A 21,582-nucleotide genomic window follows, 5' to 3' on the forward strand; every position below is an offset into this window, starting at 1 on the left:
CCGTTTGGATGTAACAAAGTATAATAAAAGAGTTTTAAAATAAAACTCGAACGACAAATGCGATTATCACACATGAATAGTCAATGCCCGATTACTATTTCATGTTCTATAATCTAATTTGATCTTGTACGTAGTTGTTCATTTCAATTCAATTGAAATGACATGACTCATCATGTTTAGCCTTTGAGAAGGCTTTGGTTAGTAGGTTTTATCAATTTCTTGTACCTTACTCAACCTTACTACATACTCGTTTTCCTTTGTAATGTATACATTTGCATTACAAAACTTTCTGAGTACGTGTCGAAATCCAATCAAGACATAGGCCCTCTAGCCTAAGAATAGCTCCCACTTTGTTTTCACGATTAATGCGGGACTCATCCTCTTGCACATCTCATGATTGCGAGTGTACTAAATTTCGTTATAAATATCTCTCATTGTTCTTTATTGCCTAGAACGATTCTAGAAAATCTACTTCTTAATTAACATAGCCACAATGGTATCTTAACCATCTTAATGTGTTTTGATTATGGTTTTGTCGGAAAACCATGCGCAATCTCAATTGTCAATTGTCACTTGTGTAACACCCTTACACAAAATTGCATCATAAACACTTTGCTTTACTTCTTTAATGCTTCTGCAAGCACTTAAGGGTAATCTTTATAACTTACTTGGTAAAGATTACTTAAATTCGATTTTTGAAAACAATTCATCATACTCAAAGCATATGAAGTGTTATACATCATTTCTTTTTAATTGATTCGGCAGTGGAAGCAAATGAAATCAATCAAATATGTTCAATTTAATTGAACTAGTCATGAATCTTATCAACATAAGACTTCTTAACGACGCTAATATCATGTGGATTTATCTTCATAAATCCGGATATTCAAGATGTATTATAATACTCCAAAAGTCTTAAATCATTCGCAATGATCAATATGTCATCCACATATCGGACTAATTAAAATTTCCGTAACTCCCACTAAACTCCATGTATAAACACAACTTCTCGACTTATCGAGAAATGTTTTATCACATGATCAAAATGTTGATTCTAACTCATTGATGTCCTACTTAAGACCCTCTCTCAAGTTTCACATTATCTTAGGGTTGCAAGAATCTACTAAACTCAAGACATGTATTGAATACATTCCTTCTATTGAAGAAGTGGGTTTTAGATTCACTCGCTATGTATTTCATAACCTCATAATGAAACACAATCCCTAAGAAGATCCAAATAGACTTAATCATTTCAATTAGTGCAAAACCCTTTGCAACCAATTTTGCTTTGAAATATCTCTTTATTAGTGCAAAACCCTTTGTCACTAATCAAGCCCTTTTGATTCGGATTTTTATGACTCTAAGCCTTGTATTGAGTTGTGACTTAAACACTCTTATGTAAGTCATATGTTCATTACTTTCTAGAAGTAATCAACTTGAATCAAACAATTTCTTTTGTAAGTTATAAGCTCCTTTCTTTCTTAAAAGTAGCATGAATTCATCATTTTTAACAAGTGACGAATTTAACCTCCTAGGTTTTAAAGAAACAATATTTTACACAAAACGTCTCATGTAGCCAAGAAATACCAGTTTATACCAGTTTCTTGCGACATAACATTCTCTGTGGCTCTTGAATAATTTTCTCCCACTCTGTCTTCTAGAAATAAACTTGCATTTTAGAAAGACAGCTTCACGAGCCACAAACCCGGTGTACTCGTGATAATTGAAAAGGGAAAAATGAACATTTGTTTCTTGTGAAAACTTACAAACATGGTACCCTTACCATTTCATATCTCATATGATTCGATTTAGTGGAAAAATAATTTAGACAAAAATGATAAAATCCCCAAAAGGATCAAGTAACTCAAAGTAACTTGATTGAAGTCCAAACCATATCGAATAGCGTTTGATTTCTTATTCAATCACACATTATTTCATAATGCGTGCTAAGAGAGATTAACTTGTGATATTAGATCACATTTCCATTGGCTTATATCAAAGTCTTCACTTTGATAATCCCATCACGACTAAATCGTGATTTCTTTAACTCTTTAAACTTCTTTAAAGATTTTCTATTTACCTTATTAAGTTAACACATTAGCGTCAACTTAAATCGTTGGTAAAAGAGAATGATCAACCTATTATGGATCAATGATTTATAACCTCGATCTCCTTTTCAACCAAAAGGCACGAGACATCTTGCTTTGAATACAAGATACGCATATACCATTAACAATCTAGTGGTTTCAAGAGTACTCGATAACTCTTTGCATTCATCATTCCAAAATTTTAAGGTTTAATCTTGGGTTACCAATTTTGAGTCTTGCATCATCTTCATGATATATTATTCTAGTTTGGTTTAGAATATAATCACCTTGATGATGGGCTAGTCATACATCAAATCATGGTGTATAGGGTCACAAAAGTGAAACCTCTTTTGTATCTTTAACAAATTGTATTCTTATTTAGAGTTTATGTACTTAATAGTCACAATTAAGTACAACTCCAAACCCGAAAACTAGATTTAGTACACAATGACTCTATATCTTGACTTCATTGTTGCTAGTCGTCATATTCTAATCATCCTATGTATCAAACATAATGATGAAAACCACCACCGGTTTCTAATATTGACGAAGTAATACTAGCAAAATTATGTTTAATCAAATAAACATTTAACGAAGAAGGTCCCATTAGATGTCCCACAACTAACTTGTTGATTCTTCAATAATTTGGGGTAGTTTCCTTTCTTGTGTCCAACATTTAAGACAATGGAAACTTTATTGGTCGGGATTGGTAGGTTTAGTATCGTCATTCCTCAATGACTTTACTTTTAACATTACCTTGTATCAATTCCATTATTATCTTTACTTCTTGAACCTCGTCCTCATCTTAACGGTTTAAGAGAATGCTCCCACTCATTTCAATGAGTCTTTGCTTTGAGAAGCAAAATTGAATTCATGAAGATTACTCTTCATTTGTTCGTTTTAGTCTTAAAACTTTCATTGAAGTGGTTGCGTTATTTTGGTCAATTACGAATTCTTGACAAAACTAATTACCAAAACAATTTATCGCTTCAAGGTACTTAATTCATTTAAGTACATGAAAAATAATCCATTGTAAGTAGATGTGTTAGTCAAGAATCAAAAACCTGTTTGATAATGAATAACTTTAATCTATACTCTTTACCAAAGATCCTTAGCAATGGTTCATATGAGGTTTTAGAAGCAAATTCATATTTGTCTTTAGTTACGATGTTTTAATGGAGTTTTGAATCAAAAACGAAATGATATCGTATATTAATTGTGATAAAGAAATAGAACAATATAACAACGGAATAGTGGAAAACTTAACATTTATCGTTTTATTAATACTTGAAAAACAAGTATAGCATTTACATAGTGACCTCTACCCAACTATGATAAATGATTCCAAGACCCAAATTCATATTGACTTAGGCACGGTGGGGCCGATACATCCTTTATCAATATAACTCGGTGGATTAACGTTTAATCGATTCTACTTTTAGAACTCTTGGTCGATAATATTACATTAACATTTATCTTTAGCCCAAAACACATTCGACAAGGGCACGGTGGGGCCGATACATCCCTTATCAAAAACTTTTGTTGAGTTCAATCCAAATTTCGAATAAATGTGTCCATGATCCAAACCCACATTAACTTGGGCACGGTGTGGCCGATACATCCCTTATCAACATGAATTCGGTGGATAGACATTTATCACCCACTTCCCCTACGTAACAAGGTTTGTACCCCGGTGGGGCCGAGCGCACTCCCTCGCGAAATAGGTTTTCATGGTTTCTACTATTTGGTAAGGCTATGTCTCAATTGATTGTTTTAGCGAGAGGTCATGTCAATTTATTATCTATCACGTTTTAAGTGAACTAAAGCGATGAACTACGATAATTTTAATTGACACGGTCGATGAACTCGATAAAATAGGATGCATGTTTTAGTTATGGCGATTTAGCGATGCATGCGACATAAAATAAAATGCAAGCATAAAAATAAATAAATCCTAGTATGGCCTTTCCTAAAATAGAAAAACTATTTAACTATTACATATTCGGAAACCAACTCCATTGGTCCCTTGAACTTCGGTTGTGGCACGCATCTCGAGGTAACACCGTCTTTATGTATCGCCATTCTTGAAGAAATCCGTCTTTTGGAACTCCGGAATGAATAAAATTACATAATAAATTACATAATTTCCTATTATACATTTGTAACTAAAATAAAATAAATCTATTAAATTACAAAACGGTGATACGAGATCACAATAAAATTACAACCGAATCGATATTCCCATACATTTCGGGAAATACCAATTAAAATCTAAGGTCATACTAAGTAAAATTACATAATACAAAATTACATAAATTAAAATTATGGCAATCATAAAGAAAAATGCAGCATTATAATATGTATGAACATGCTCAATTTTATGCTAAATCGCCTTTAAATAGCCAATATCGTATATTACTCGGTTTTTTGACGTTTGCGTGATTTCAACATTTTATAATCACAAAAATACATAAACTCATATTTATGCATAAGTTAATTACCCTAACCTCTTAGGACTCAAAATTTAGTCTTCACTAATAATTTGACCATAATTAACCTATATTTTATAGAATTGTTCATAAATGGACCAAAAATTACAAAAATAAGCTATAAACTTCAAATAAATCACAAAATTTCAAATAAATTCAAAATTTGAAATTTAAATTCATGAACATTCTGGAAAAATACCATGACACTCATAATGTTCAAAATCTTAGGTTAAAAATTTCGAAATTTTTCCGGAAAAACAATGTTGCGGTTTATCGATTTTTAATAAAATAATCATAAAAACATGGAAAAATTATTTTCATTAACTTTTCAATTTTAGATCTGAAAAAGATAATAAAATGCAACATTAGAAGTTTTTCCTAAGTCATAGATTATGTTTTATTAATTTTTCACTAATAATGTCACTATTTATGCTATTTCTCTTCAAAAATCCATAAATCATGCAAAAAGACTTCTTTAGAGCCAATTATTTTACACACATCTTGTAAAATTGCATGTGACAACATATTAATTTTCTATGACCAGATTCGAAATTTAACTCATATTAACCTATTTTTCACCTAAATCCGAATTTAATAATGAAAAATCCATTTTTCCAGCATAACAAGTCCAAAAATTATGAAAATTTACAGGTTATCTCAAAATAAAATATGTGACAACATATCCAAAAATCAATGGAAAATTCGAAGTATAGCTAATTTTAGACCAAAAATGACATTTTTACTCATAAAATCATATTTAAATGCCATTATTGTATAATATGAACAATAAAAATCCGAAAAATTAACCAAAATATCTTAAAACATTTTAGGACCAGAAATATTAACATGCATGGATTAATTTCGTGATATATCATAATAACACAAATTTTACAAGTTTTATATGTTATTCTTATAACTCTGAAAAACTTTTAACCGATTTGCATGCAAACAACCGTGGCTCTTGATACCGATTGAAGGAAATGTAGATCTATATACATAAACATACTCATATATGTTTTAAATTAATTTGTCATAAAATTAAATAAAGGTCTTATGCATGCAAACAAGGTAGCAAAATAAAGAAGAAATCACCCTTACATTGTAATTTCGGTTCTAATGGGCACAAGTGAGTTCTCCTACTCACTTGTTCTTGAGCTCTCCAAATGGAAGAACAAGGATTCAAGTATAGAATCCCTCCCAAAAGCATATACCCAAGGAATACTCATAATAACTAATATTATTTAGATCTAGTAATAATATTAGTTTTACTATAAAATTGACACAATATAAATTGTAATTTTACTCTTGAATATTTCGGTCAAGAGAGGAGTAATTTTTGTGAGTTTATTTCTCTAGAAAAATCATACATTGTAGAGATTATCCATTTTCTTACACTAGAAAATTGTATTTTGTATCACAAAAATGAATGAATAATTAGAGAGGAAAAATTGCTCTCTTTCTTTTGATAGGGCCGAAAAAAAAGAAAGAGAGAGAGGGCCTTGGGTAGGTAGCCCAATACCTTTTATTTTTGCTCTTCTCAAAAGCATAGGTGTGCATGGCTACTCCTTTAGGTATAATTATTGTGTTTTCCACTCAAGATAAAAACACAATGTATATCATATACTCCCTCCATTATTTCGGCATATACAACATAAAATGGATGCTCCATTTTATTTTGTCATTTGTCAATTGTAACATATGTGACATGTTACTTGACATATGAAATTGTAATGTATTTTTAACATATTAAAAATCAACATACTCATAAAATATGTCATTTACAAAATCGACTAGTAATTCGTAATTACTTGTACCAAAAGTTTCCAAATTATAAACTACAACATTCTGTATTTATAATAATTTATTCATTTTGTTTCAATTGTTTCTGTAAACAATAATTTCATCTAAGTAATAAAACAATTCGATTACTTAGATCGTGTCTTATTTAATCATATTTACAATAAGATACGTAAATTATACTCACAAAATTATCCGTCAATTTTAAGCAATTTAATTAACTCGTATTGGTATACGATTAATTAAATAATCAATTAAGAGTATTTCCCTATAGGTATGACCTAAGGGGATCAACTGATCACCACCGTCGCACGACAGTAATGTCAAACTCTAGTCAGCCAATCATTACCGATATGTGTGGACCAGTTGACTTGTAAAATATTACATCCCACATGTATTCTTAAAATGAGATTTAATAATGATATTTAAATCATGTGATCGCACTATTGTTGAGGACACATTTCCCAACAGTATGCAAATTTGATACCGAGCTCTTCCAACCAATTCATCACCGTGTCGCTCCAAAACTCTCGGCCGTGGTCAAATACAATGACTTGGGGTAACCCAAAACGAGTTATGATGTTCTCCCAAATCACCTTTCTTACGGCCGTAGTGGTCTTGGCAGTACCGCGACGCCTCGACCCATTTGGTGAAGTAGTCAACGGCGACAATCAGGTACTTCCTTCCTCCGGAGGCCGTCGGAAATGGTCCTAATAAATCCATCCCCCACTGCGCAAATGGTAGGGGATTAAGTACCGGTTGCAGGTCTCGGGAAGGTGCATGTATTACCGGAGCATGCATCTGACAATTCTTGCACTTCTTGGTTTTTGCCCTGGAATCTTTCAGCATGGTAGGCCAGAAGTAGCCGGCTCGGAGAGCTTTGTGGGCTAGCGTTCTCGGCCCCATGTGATGTCCACAGATGCCTTCGTGAATCTCTGTCAGTATAAGCTCCGCGTCGGCTGGGCCGACACATTTCAAGAGTGGTCTTATTACGGACCTTCTGTACAATTCTCCTTCGAACACTAAGTACCTTGCAGCGATCCTTGTATATTCTGAGACAGACTGCGGTCCTCCGGCAACTCTTTTGTCAGCTTGTATTTCATTATCGGAGTCATCCACGTCGTCTCGGCTTCGATGTCGCCCACCATGCCGACGGTCTCGGTGATGCTTTTAGCATTTCGATATCCACCAAAGACGGTTCGACCGACATTTTTGATGCTTGAACTAGCAAGTTTTGAGAGAGCGTCGGCTCGGTTGTTCTCGGACACAGGGATGCACCGTATTTGGAAAGATTTCAATTTTGAGGTGTCGGCTTTTACCCTCTCCAGGTACCTTACCATCCCATCGTCTCGAGTCTCATACTCTCCTCGGATTTGATTAGTCACTAAGAGCGAGTCTGTTTTCAACACAATATGCTCCGCCCGCGAGCTCTAGCTAACTCGACTCCTGTTATCACCGCCTCATATTCGGATTCGTTATTTGAGGCCGAGAAGGTAAACTTCAAGGCGTACTCAAACTCGTTTCGATTAGGGCGATGATAAGGATGCCGGCTTCTGAGCTGTTCGCCGTGGAGGACCCGTCGGTATACACTTCCCACACGCCGGGATGTGATTCTTCTTGATACGTGCACTCGGCCAGGGAGTCCGCAAGCGCTTACCCCTTTATCGAAGGCCTCGGCTTGTCATCGAATGCCGGCCGGAGAGCTCCACCGCCCATTTGATAAGTCTGCCGGATTTTTCGAATTTTTCTAATGCTTTCTCCAATGGCTGGTCGGTTAAGACCGTCACGGATGTGCGTCAAGTAGGGTTTCGGCTTCCTTGCGGCAACGACGACGGCGAGGGCTGCCTTTTCGATTAGTGGGTAATTTCTTTCGGCGTCCCGGTGTATGGGCGATAAAGTAAATTGGGTATTCTTTGCTTATTTTCTTCCCCGACGATTACGACACGACCGTGGCCGAGGTAATCTGCTAAGTATAGATATATAGCGTCTCCCCAGCGTCGGCCTGGACAGGGTCGGCGGTGTCGAAGGTGGGCTTTCATTTGCACGAAAGTCGTGCTCGTTCCTCCCCCGCTAAAGTTTTTATTCCCTTTCAAAGACTTTAAAGAACGGAGTGCTCTTGTCGGCCGACCGAGAGATGAAGCGGGCGAGAGCCGCCATCCTTCCGGTCAGCGTCATAACCTCTTTTCGATTTCTCGGCTCCGGTAGGTCTAGTATTGCTTTGACTTTCTCCGGATTGGCATCAATTCCCCTGGCGCTGACAAGCACGCCGAGGAACTTGTCGGCCCGGACACCGAAGTTACATTTCTTTGGGTTAAGCTTCAATTTTATATTTCCTTAGTGAACAAAATGTCTCGCCTAAATCGGCTAAGTGCTCGCTGTCAGACTTGCTTTTTACAATAGCGTCGTCGACGTAAGCCTCGATGTTTCGCCCTTTTTTATTTTGGAACACTTTGTCCACCAACCTAGTGTAAGTTGCGCCAGCGTTCTTCAAACCGAACGGCATCATTTTATACATGAATGTGCCGTGAATGGTGATGAATGCGCATTTAGGCATATCTTCCTCGACCATAAATACCTGATGATACCCTGAGAAGGTGTCTAGCAGGCTTAGCATAGTGTAGCCTGCTGTGGCGTCAATTAAACTATCTATTCGAGGCAAGGGATAGCAATCTTTAGGGCACGCTTTATTAATATTGGTAAAATCAACACACATCCTCCACGCCCCTGACGATTTCCTCACCATTACAACATTTCCTAGCCACTCAGGGTAAGTACAAGGCATGATAAAGTCCGCCGCTAATAATTTGTCTACTTCAGCTTTGATGGCCTCATCCTTCTCGGCCGAGGAGTTCCTCATCTTCTGCTTGACCGGCCGAGCGGTGGAGAGTACGTTCAGCTTGTGAACGATCACCTCCCGGCTCCACGCCTAGCATCTCGGCGAGAGTATGCGAAGACATCTTTGTTCTTCCTCGCAGGTCTAGGAGATCGCCCCCGAATTTTGGCTCCAGTTGTTGACACCGATTCACGGTGCGCCCTGGGTCAATTTCCACTTCCTCGGTCTCGGCTCCTTCGACCATGCCGACATTAGTATTCATCGGTTCGCCCTCCTGTTGCAAGGATGGGCTCTTCTCTTTCTCCGATTTCTTCGCCACTTTGAGGGATTGCATGTTGCACCCCCTGGCAGACACTTGGATGTTGACTATTTCATCTTTCTCGTCCTTTGAGACGAGCTTTTGTGCTTCCCCCCGGTCCGAGACGTACATCAATGTCAGGGCCCGGATGGACATCACTGCATCGGCCTCGCTCAAAGTGACCCGGCCTATGAGGACATTGTAGGCAGACGAACCATCGATAACCACGAACTCAGATAAAACATTTTTAGCCGCATCCGCTTGGCCGAACATCACCGGCAGTCTGATTGACCCCAGGGGGTACCAGGCCTACTCGAGAAGTCAGATAGCGGGTTAATGCGAGGGCTCGGTCTCCAATCTTCAGACCGAGATTAAGAAAGCACTCCCCGAACATGATGTTCGTGTAGGCGCTGTGTCAATCGTGCACCTTTTGACCAAGTGGTTGGCTATATCCAGGTGGACTACAAGCGGGTCGCTGTGCGGGGAGACGACTCCCTCGTAGTCCTTCTTTCCAATGGTTATATCGGGGATGGTGGAAGCGGGGATCGCTGTTTTAGGCACAAAGTTGATGGCTTGGTATAACTCATTTAGGTACCGTTTGTCCCCATTAGCTGACCCACCGTTCTCGTTTCCCCCGATGACAACCTGGATTACTCCCATCCGTTGGAAAACTGATTTTCTATTCGCCCCGTCGGCGCTTGTTCCTGGGCCTCCAGCTACATACTTGTTGAGGCTCCCCTTTCGGATTAGCTCTTCGATGGCGTTCCTTAGATGCCGACGCTTGTCGGTTTATGGCTGTGTGGCCGTGGTACTCGCAAAAGCGGCTTGTGTCACCGTCCCCCTCGCCTTGGGGGCCTTGCCCACTTCGTCCGTCATTCTTGCTTAGGGTAAAGACCTCGGCTGGAGAGGCGACCAGGGGGGTGAGACTACTGTACCGCTTCTGGTAGTATGGTCCCGAACTCCCCCCGGCGCCCGCCGAGTGTTGTTTCCTATTAGATCTCTCAGGCCGTGACCTATTCCCGTCACGGCGACCTTCATCTATGTTGTCCCGGCGGCTCTTCCTCTCTGGGTGCCCAGCTTCACTGTGGCCTACCCAGGTTTTGTGATAGTCTTCCACCTTTACGGCTCGGTCGGCCATCTTTCTCGGCGGAGTCTAAGTTGAGGTCTTCGAACTTGATCGGCTCGTTTTTGAACTCGCCTTTCGGAGGCCTTTCATCGCGCGAAGGCCGCCGGTTCGGTGTTCACTCACGGATCTGCTTGAACCTTAGCGTCGAATCTTTTCACGTAGCTTCGGAGGGACTCGTCCTCCCCCTGTCGGATAGTTAGGAGATCCGATGTTTCCACGACCCTTCTCTTGTTGCAAGCATACTTTGGGCTATGAAATTGTCTCTCGTGTCGGCATAACAAAGATATCTGAGCCATTAGGTAGCCCCTTGTACCAACTCTGAGCCATCCCATGCAGGGTCATTGGGAAGACTCGACACCACACCTCATCAGGCTACTCCCATACCGACATGTACGACTCGAAAGCCTCGACATGGTCGGTCGGGTCGCTATCCTCTTTGTATGATATGGGCGGCGGCTTGACTTAGTCGGCACGGGGATCTCGAGCACATAGGTGCGGGAGGGGTCGTCGACCACGTGTCGAATGACACGCGGCGATCGGCTCCTCGCAACCTTAGTCCTGCTTCTCTCCCTCTGGCGGGAAGGGCTTCTTGTTGTCCGACTTTGGTGAGTCGGACTTCTTTCATTCCTTCGGTGGCCTCGTTGTTGCCGCGGCGATGCTTGTCCTCCCGCGAGTGGGGAAGGACTCGGGTGCCGCCACGCACCACGGGCTCTGCTGGCGTTCTAGCATGCCCGACTCCTTGTATCGCTCCGGACAAGTTGTTCGAGTCACTCTATGGGCCCCGATCACCCGTGGATGGCCGCTGCCGCCCCGTCGTCGTGACGGGATAACCGGCATTACCCATCGGGTCCAGGAATAGCTTTTAATTTGGCCGCATCGACCACATGTCCCATGACATGACTTGGTCGGTAGGCGGCGTGGTGTTCGGCTCTTTCGGCATCCGGGCGCCGTGACGATGACTCGGCGGTGGGGGGCTCGCCGATCTCGAATGAACGTGTCATCCTGGTAGAATGCAGTTCCTTCACTCACAGTTTCTTGTTGCTTTGACATCTTCTTAGCTCGCTGAATGGTTTTTTTTTTTTTTTTTTTTTGGTAATGTAGGTGACTAGCTTTTAGTACGTTCTCCCCACAGACGGCGCCAATTGTTCCGGGTGTAATTCCGGAGCAGGATTGTGACCACTTGAGCTTGTAGAATGATGTCGTTGCTCGTCTCTTCCTTTCACTCTTTTCTGTAAAGATTAACAAACTGAGGGCTCGGCTTGGGGCCAAGCGTACTCACTCCGACGCTCAAGTCAGTAAACTTAGAGAGATAAGTTGTATGTTTAACTTGGCAAAGTATATTGTAGAGAGATAAGGGAGTTTTATACCAGATTATTCAGTTTCTTTCTCAATGAGAGATGTGGAGTATTTATAGACTTTCACCTTTTGTCACGTAGTGGCCAAGTGGCGTAGCAGGTGGAAAGACGGTCTTACCCTCGGCCGAGGGACCCATGACAGGCCGGTAGGCCTGGTTGACTCCATGCCGAGGGGACTGGATGCGAGTATACGGATATGCTTCTCGGCTGGCTAGTTGCCGAGCCGAAACCCAAGTGACAGGCCGACAGGCTTTGTCGGCTAGGCCGTTTTTCTTTTGACTTGTTGTCTTTTAGCTTTGACCTTGGTCAATATGTTCACTTGGTCAACGGGTGCAGAATATGCCCCATCACCATATTTAAGCTTTAGCACTTTAGAGAGAAAATTTTAGAGAAATTTTATTCTCTTAGTATATAAGAGGATTTTGACCATAATTACCGTTGATATTTATGGTATATAACTATTAAGGAAGTAAATTTTGTAATAAGAGTTAATATAGATATTGAGATCAATTAAATAGAAGGCAAATATATTATTGTAGAGTGTCACCTAGGTGGGGAAATTTAGAGACGTATTAATCTTTTAGTAGATAGAGGATTTTATTTTATTTTAGAATATTCTACCTCTCAACTTTTTCATTTTCTAAGGTGTACACTCTCTCTTCTTACCAAAAAAACGTTGATAGTTAATAACTCTCGGCTACGAGTTCTGAAAACGATAATTTTATTTTTTCAAATTGACCGTCTTTACGAGATCTTCAATTTGAAAAAAAAAACTTCAGTGTTGTCTGAACTCGTAGTCGAGAATTATAGTCGGTCAAAGTTTATTCGTTAAAGAAATTTTGATCAATCATAACTCCCGGCTACGAGTTCATAAAGCGGTGAATTTTTTTTTTTTTTAAATTCAAGGCCTTTGCGAGATTAGTGGTTTAAAAAAAATTAATACCATTTTCTAAATTCGTAGCCGAGAGACATTGTCGATCAAAGTATTTTTGTGAAAAACGAGGATCTAGAAAACGAAAAAGTTGAGGGATACAACTCATACAAGTGAGCATATCTCTTTTATTTTACAATCTTTCTATAGAGCAAGGATCCTCTTCGGAGAGTCCATTTCTCTCTCACAACGCAATTTAATATTGTTGTTTTGATTCCACTTGCTTTTAACTTTATTTTTCATACTAAAATCGGGTCCGTTAAATTCTTTGCAAGATGAAATCTAGACCGTTTATAGAAAATGGCTTCTCCATTTCTTTTAGGAAATAGAGAGAATCCTAATGTCTTTCTATATGGGTCACCTTCATAAATTTTGGTCCACATGTATCCTATAACAAGCCCAACATTGCCCCTCCCCCGTCCCTTTTTGGTTACAAAAATAAACAAACGACTGGAATGAAGCAAGTATTATGTAGTACTCGCTAGTGTGACAGGATTTGGACTGTTCATAATTTTAAATCTGCGAACCAAATAACAGGCCAAATCCTGTTCTGATGTTGGTAAAACATCAACATATTCTTACATTCTTTGGATCACACCTTGACCTTACCCTTGAAGTTTGCTCCATTTTTGTATAGATGAATAAATTCATTTGAAATATTGATAGAATAGTACTACAAACTAAGCCACAATCCAAGATTTTATCAACTAACTGTTCATGTCAATTGTTTGCTAGGTAAATCATTTTATTGGTCTCTGAACACGGAGTAAGATGCTTTTTGTTTGCGTATTTTTCGCGTACTCATGCTTGGCCTTGCTAATGTCCACTGGCATAGCCGATGCTACAACCATTCAACTCCTTGAGGATTCTGAAACCTTATTCTCCCCAAACGCTAAATACAGGCTCGGATTCTTTAGTCCTCCAGACAACACAAATAGGTATCTTGGGATATCGTTCAATGCAGTTTCTCCAACGTATTACTTTTGGATAGCAAACCGGAACAACCCTGTTAAAGATTCTTCAGGTGTATTAAGAATATCTGAGGGTGGGATTCTCGAAATTGTCAACGGGAGAAACAACACTTTGTGGTCATTTAATTCGTCAAGTCAAGCACTTAATGCTACTCGGAAGATTCAGCTTTTAGATTCCGGGAATCTCCAACTAATAGAGCTCGATAAAGGAGGGAATAGTAGAGTCATATGGCAGAGCTTTGAGTATCCTACTGATGCACTCTTGCCGAGCATGAGCATTAGCATTAGCATTCAGAATACTACTGCCACAAAGTTACAAGCTTGGAAAAGCCCGTCAGATCCATCAGAAGGAAGGTTCACTCTCGCTCTTGATTCTGCAACGAATACTCAAGTAATAGTGTGGGATGGTGATCAACGACATTATAGAACTGGTCCATGGAACGGTAATCTTTTTCTGGGTTTAATCTATCCTGATTCAACTAATGACTATGCCGACACTTTCATTCAGAAAAATGTTGCTCAAGATGAAGTTATATTTCTTTACATTGGAGTAAATCAGCTGTCCTTTCCACACTACTACTTTAGCTATGATGGTACTGTAAGTGAGATATACTGGGACCTCGGTAAGAAGTCGTGGCAAACACTGTATAAGGTTCCAGATGACCTGTGTGATTATTACGGCAAATGTGGGGATTTTGGTATCTGTGACCCAGTAAAGTCGCCTATTTGTCAATGTTTGAAGGGATTTGTACCAAAGAATAGTCGGGAATGGAAAGCAGGGAACTGGTCTAGTGGTTGTGTAAGGAGGACAACCTTGCAGTGTGGAAAACAAGGAGGTGGTAAACCAGATGGTTTTCAAGTCCTGAATACCGTAAAATTACCTGACCTTGAAGTGTGGTTACAGGGAATAAATCTAATTAATTGCAGAACCATGTGTTTAAATAACTGTTCTTGTCTAGCTTACGCGTATGATCAAGGTGCTGGCTGCATGTATTGGACTAACACTTTGATTGACATTCAACAGTTTCCTAGTAGTGGAATTACACTAAATCTTCGTCTGGCACACTCAGAACTCGGTAAGTTTTAATTAAAAAATATATATCTTCATGCTGGAATGAAATTCAGATCCATTTCCCAAGGCGCCAAAGATTCACACTTTTCTTTGATCCTTGATTGTGATAGAATAAATCAAAATTACTCGCTAGAATGGCTGCACTTCTTTTTGTTGTGAAGTCACCGTCATTCAAAGCTATTTTCATCAAGGTTTAATGGAAACTGCCTCTCCCTGTTGTCAACACAGGGGAGCCCTCGAGGCACTGGGGTAACGTTATTATTGTTCTTGTGGTTTAATATGCAATTTTTTTTCCTGACTTGCAGGTAACAAAGGTAGACTGAAAGCTGTTATTGCAGCAACAGTGACAGTTGGAACTGGCTCAATCATCGCACTCATTGTTTTGCGGATGTGGTTCAATAGGTGGAAAGGTAACATGTTTTTTTCACAACTTATGTGAAGAAACCCAAAGTTCCCACATCTGAGGGTTGTCCCACATTGATAAAAGAGGAGAAGAATTACCACCTTATAAGGCAAGGGGCTACACCCTCTATCGCCAATTGGTTTTAGAGTGGAACCCTCTTGGGCCTCTATTGTGGACTCTTTACTAAGTCTTGGTTGCGAGTGCAAGTGCGTTTCGTAGTGTTGGACTCTATCTTGAAAAACTTTCACGTTCTTAGTCTAAAATGAATGTCATGCCATTAGAGCTGGCCAAAGGAACGGCGTGCTGACCTGCCACACGAGCCACTAGGGCCCGGCCTGCCTATCGACATACAAGTACCGCCCAATACACAGACCGGGCCCGGGTTCCATATATCCAGCGCGGCCCGCACATGGCCCGCTATAGGGAAATTTTTGAAAAAATATATGTGAGGCCCGCCAGCCCGGCCCCTTGCCCGCCTCTGGCCTGGATCATACATAGACCTATCAAATTCTGACTCACCCGTTTTTTAGGGTCAAGACTCGGAAATTTTGACTCGGCGACCCGTTACTTGAATCCGAAATGATCCGTTATTTTAGGGCCGACACCCAACCCGAACGGGTCGACCCGTTGGATAAAAGGTAAATCAGGAATTTTATTAAAATTTTATTATTTTTATATTATATATGAAAAAATAGATAAAAATTATTTTTTTATTACTTAAAATTACAAACACGATTAAAAAGTTCATTTTACTTAAATTTTATAATATTTAATAATAAAATAATTATTTAAAATACTGTTTTTAAATACTTATGTCAATATAATTAATGTAAACATTGAATATAACTAAAATATTAATTTTAAATATGTTTTACATTTTTAAGAAATATTTTATTGATTAAAAAAATCGTTAAAAAAGGCGTTAATAAAATAATTTTTAGACTCATACTCTGACTCTAACCCGGCCCGCGACCCGTATGACCCGACTCGTATCTGGCCGACTCATATTCTGACTCAACCCAGGACCTGGCCCATTTGACAGGTTTAGTCATACAATCAACCAGCTCGACCTGGCCCAGCTAGATGAACCCGGTCCGGCCCGGCCCGAACCCAGCCTGAGTACAGCACTAAGTGCTATGTATGAAGAAGGGTCATGAATCATGATGACCTACGAACGTGTCCATTGTGAAGGGATGAGTAACATAATAGATACTCCCTCCCTTCACGTCCAAATTCGCCAGACCACTCTTTCTTTTTAGCGGATTTTTGAATTTATAGGGTGTTCCGATGTGAAGGGAGAGTATGTATTTGTGTTGGTAGTAAATAGATAGTACTGTAATACTCAAAAAAAATTGCAATTTGCAAGTCAATATCATATACATATTCTTCCCAACAGCAAAACAAGCCAGTAAGAGAAGCATCTTGGACCACCTAAAGCATGGGGATCATAAGAACCAAACGAAACTCGAAGAGCTACCTTTGATAGATTTTAAAGATCTAGCTGTTGCTACGGACAACTTCAACGATAACCAGATGCTTGGACAAGGTGGTTTTGGGCAGGTCTACAAGGTAAGTTTGGCTACATCCCAAGTGTGGTAGACGTTGAGCTTCAATAGGAAACCTAGTGGCCATGTAGAATCAATTGTTGAATTCTGGTTTTCAGGGATTACTGGGAGATGGGCGAGAAATAGCTGTGAAAAGGCTTTCAGCTGCTTCTTTACAAGGAGTACAAGAGTTTACAAACGAAGTTATTGTTATTTCCAGACTACAGCATAAGAATCTGGTTAGCCTTATTGGTTTTTGCGTAGAAGGCGACGAAAAATTGCTTGTCTATGAATATATGCCTAATAAGAGCTTGAGCGCGTTCTTGTTTGGTATGTATTACAATTTCCTCCTATTTATCGTCTTAATTCTTCGCACATTTCCAGTTGCTGTTTATGGGTTTATTAATGTAGTATTCTGACTTTTAAGAAAATTCACTATTAACATGATTTGTAATTGTATGTATCTAGATTCCACCATGCGAGAACTTCTTGACTGGCCAACACGCTTCAACATCATCGAGGGGATATGTCGAGGCCTGATTTATCTTCATAGAGATTCTAGGTTAAGGATTATTCACAGGGATCTCAAAGCAAGCAACATTTTGTTGGATGAACAGCTCAATCCAAAGATTGCAGACTTTGGCATGGCAAGAATCTTTGGTCATGGCCAAGACAAAGACGAAACAAGAAGGGTCGTTGGCACATAGTAAGTAATAACTAGACTGATCGGAGTTAACTGTCTTTCCCCTTCCCTCCCATTCCTCTTGAATATAAAGCCGTTCAGAGCTTTGAAACCTACTCCTACTTTACTCTGCTTCTTATGATCTCACGTTCCCATGTCGAGGGTCTCAGGCACAATTATGACACATGAACACGTCATTCTAAGCCAAAAACATCATAAATTTTCAGATACTTCTAACCGAGTCTAAGTAATATTAGGTGTAAGACGACGTGCTAAGAAAGTAAAAGCTCATATGTTAATGATAAACTTGTAATTGCATTTTGTTTCGTCAATGATGTAGTGGCTATATGGCGCCCGAGTATGCAATGGATGGTCACTTCTGGAGAAGTCGATGTCTATAGTTTTGGTGTACTTGTTGCTAGAAATCTTGACAAAGACAAAGAATAATGCCTTCTGGTACGAGGACGAATCACTTACACTCCTCGGATATGTAAGTTGTATATCTCTGATAACTTCTTACTCCGCTTTATCTCTGTACTAGTATCTAATCAAGTTCGGAAAAATGTCCTAAATATGAATACACGAAGTTTAACATTTTCATATGTGGTTCCGGTATGGAAACTATGGGCGAGGGTGATGCGGGTCGATCATCGATCCATTAATATCTGATCCGCTTAACAAGAAGGAGATTGATAGGTCCATAGTGGTCGGGCTGTTGTGTGTTCAAGAAAATGTAAACGATCGACCAAATATGTCGAATGTGATGTTGATGTTTTCTAGTGAAATTGCAGATCTTCCACAGCCTAAAGAACCAGGTTTCAACAAAAGACATGTGTTTATGGACACCACCAGCACTAACCTCCATCAAATGTCTACAGAGCCTATATCTATAACAGCTCTTAGTGGTCGATAGTTCGTCAGACTCAGAGATATCAAGATCTTTAAGTCCATACAAAATTTATTAGGCATACATACATTATTGAAAAATTGATAGCGGCTCGACGGTGTGAAAAGATACCATAGCGCATAAAAACACCGATTATCGGTTATTTCTGTTCGTTTTTTGCGTTCTATACTCGGAGGGGACGAGCATTGAAGCTGTAAATCCTCCATGAAGGCGAGAAGCAATTTCACAGCCGACTTAGCCATGATTCACAAATAGGATCCTACAACCTTATACAATAGGAATCCTCTGTGATCTTGACTCTATCAATCAATACTATATATTAATTCCAGAAACCAAAGGACTTCAATGTAATTAAAGAAAGTTATACAAATTAATTATTTTATATAGTTTTAAATCCATAGCACCGTGTGATGGACCCAATTAAGAGATCTCAATGCAAATACTATATAGTTTGGGTTAAAATTAAATTATATAGAAGCTTGATAATTTTCCTAAACATGGTCAATCCTTAAAATAAAACAATTAATTAAGATGATCAATTTCCTTAAAATAAAATAATTAATTAATATGGTCAATTTAAAGGAGACTAAAAGAAAGAAGATGGTTGATAATTTTCCTACATATTTATAGAAGACTAGAAAATGGTCAATTTCCTTAAAATAAAATAATTAATTAACATAAACATGCACACTTATGGTATTAATTATTATCATCATAAAGTTATATACTAAATTTAAAATCTATGCAATTTTATTAAACTTTATTATAGTTAATTAGATGTATAGAGATGTTAATTATTTAAAATAAAAAAATATAATAAGTAGGTTATATATAATTCAAGTTAGATTCCATAATATATAATATTGCATAATTCTTTCGATTTGATTTAATGCATATATGTAATATATTTATATAAATATAGAATCCTCTTATAATTGCATGCCTAAAGAGTAAAAGTAATTTCGTCAGTAAAGAAAAGAATTGTAGTAACATTGTATATAGCTATATGATATTAATCACTCATTTGAATAGTAAAGTAATAATATTATCAACGAGATTAGTGAGAGCCGTAGAAACAACAACGGGAGTAGTGAAATAATCAATATTAAAGCGGGCGGGAATAATGAAATTATCAAATGCGGCAGTAGTGACAGTAACAATAATTACGGCGGGAGTAGTGAAAGTAACCATGATAACGGGCAAGTAGTGAAATGTTATTACTATTGTTTCATTAATAAGAGGAAAATATTAATAGCGGGAGTAATGAATTTGTCTCAAAATTTATTTCATCGTAATTTTAGGATTTGTTATAAAAAATATATTAATGATAAATTTATGGGTTATGCAATTTAAATAATTTTATTTAATGAAAAAAAAAATAATGGTAAGTAGAGGTAGCCCGGGCGAAGCCGGGCACCAATACTAGTATATAATATAATGAGATAGAGTTTCTATAAGACAATATATTCTAAAATATTATGAGATATGGACAATTCATATAATAATATTTTATAATAGTTTTGTTTTTTTTTTGTAAAATTATTATTTTGAAACCTAAGGGCATCCGCAAAGTAAGGCTCCCCATATTTTCTCTTTTCTTTTCTTATTCATCCACCTCATTTTTCACCGTCTTTTTCATTTACTCTCCTCATTTCGTAACTATATCTATGCAACAATGGAGTTCCCCAATTCACACACAAAAATTTGAAAACCTCTCCAAAAGTTTGCGGATGCTCTAATAGAATGGGCCTCTTTTTAGTTTGGACTTTAAACAATCGGCCTTCAAACGATACTCAAAATCGACCCTAACGACTTTTAGGGTGTGTTTGGATTGAAGGATTTGGAGGAAAAAGAAAGGGAGGGAGAGTAGGGGATTTAAAATCCTTGTTTGGATAGCAAATGAAGGTGGAGGAAATGGAGGAGGAGAGATTTGGAGAGATCCAATTTCTCCCCTTCAAACCTAATTAAAATCTCTTCATAATAGGCAAGATTTGGAGAAAAATTGTATCAAAACACCCACACTCCATTCCCCATCCTCTTCCCTTCTCTCCCTTTCCCTTCCCTCCTTTCCCCTCCCTTTTCTTTTCCTTCACTTTTACCATCCAAATACACCATCAGACTTTGTATCCCGTGGGAGTAGTTAGTGAGCAACGAAGAGTACTTCCAAAGAGGCGACGACCCCTCTTCCCCCTCCTACACGTTAGAAAGTTAATTGGAATGGGTCAAACAACTGGACACATACATCGGTCCGTCTCATTGAAGACGGCCACTATCTGTCACAAGCTGAAGACGGATAGTGGCCCTCTCACAAAAATGTAAGTGAGAGGGCAAGTGGGAGTATCCATTTTTCCCCAACTTGCATTATCTATTTGCATTTTGTGAGAGGGACACTATCCGTCTTCAGCTTGTGACGGATAGTATCCGTCTTCAATGAGAATTTGTATAAATTAACGGTCCGTCTCATTGAAGACGGCCACTGGCCCTCTCACAAAATGCAAGTGGGAGGGCAAGTGGGAGTATGCATTTTGTGAGAGGGACACTTGAGGTTAATTTCCGAGTGATTGTGAAGGCATGCCAGTCTAGAAATTCTCTTTTGTTTTCATCATTCATTTCCAGTCCAGATTCTTTCAATTACTTGAAAAGGAATTGACCTTTATTATTTTTGAACGGTCCGGATTAAATCTTAGAACGATCTAATAGTTTTAATTATTTTATAAAAGTAATGTTTTAATGAATGGAGAGAAAAGATATAGGAGTATTAGAATAAGAGAGTATTAAAGATGAAATGGAGAGAAAGTAATGGATAGGATCCAAACTCATTCATTCCTTTGTTTATTTGATTTAATAACTGACAACGCCTCGCCTCATTTATTCCCTTCTAGGACTAGTATTTCCGAAGACTTTTAAGTAGGTTATATATTCGATATACTATTATCAGTTGCATAGTTTCTGGGCATTATAATAAAGTTTGTATTTTATTTTTAAAAATTATGAATTTTACTATAAAATTTTTAAGTTCATTCAATTAAACATTAAACTCAAAATATTAAAATATAACTCAAAAAATTACATATAGGCTCAATTAAA

The 21,582-nt window shown here is 38.4% G+C and overlaps 1 protein-coding gene across 1 annotated transcript; it reads left to right on the forward strand.

Annotated features, from left to right (window-relative positions):
• The first annotated feature begins 13,630 nt into the window (after positions 1-13,630).
• LOC141590140 (G-type lectin S-receptor-like serine/threonine-protein kinase At1g11300) lies at positions 13,631-17,989 on the forward strand. Its single transcript, XM_074410749.1, has 6 exons — positions 13,631-14,963; positions 15,265-15,369; positions 16,759-16,931; positions 17,026-17,236; positions 17,375-17,612; positions 17,929-17,989. The coding sequence occupies exons 1-6, from the start codon at positions 13,688-13,690 to the stop codon at positions 17,987-17,989; spliced, it is 2,064 nt and encodes a 687-aa protein (XP_074266850.1). The 5' UTR covers positions 13,631-13,687.
• The last annotated feature ends 3,593 nt before the right edge of the window (positions 17,990-21,582 follow it).

The sequence above is a fragment of the Silene latifolia genome, chromosome 7, assembly GCF_048544455.1.
Source record: "Silene latifolia isolate original U9 population chromosome 7, ASM4854445v1, whole genome shotgun sequence".
Classification (NCBI taxonomy): Eukaryota; Viridiplantae; Streptophyta; class Magnoliopsida; order Caryophyllales; family Caryophyllaceae; genus Silene; species Silene latifolia.

What these genes read in the sequence shown, in the direction of transcription:
- LOC141590140 (XM_074410749.1), top strand. Translation starts at nt 13,688, where the DNA reads ATGCTTTTTGTTTGCGTATTTTTCGCGTACTCATGCTTGGCCTTGCTA. An exon ending in TCTGGCACACTCAGAACTCG is followed by an intron (nt 14,964 to 15,264) that starts GTAAGTTTTAAT and finishes CCTGACTTGCAG; the next exon opens with GTAACAAAGGTAGACTGAAA. An exon ending in GTGGTTCAATAGGTGGAAAG is followed by an intron (nt 15,370 to 16,758) that starts GTAACATGTTTT and finishes TCTTCCCAACAG; the next exon opens with CAAAACAAGCCAGTAAGAGA.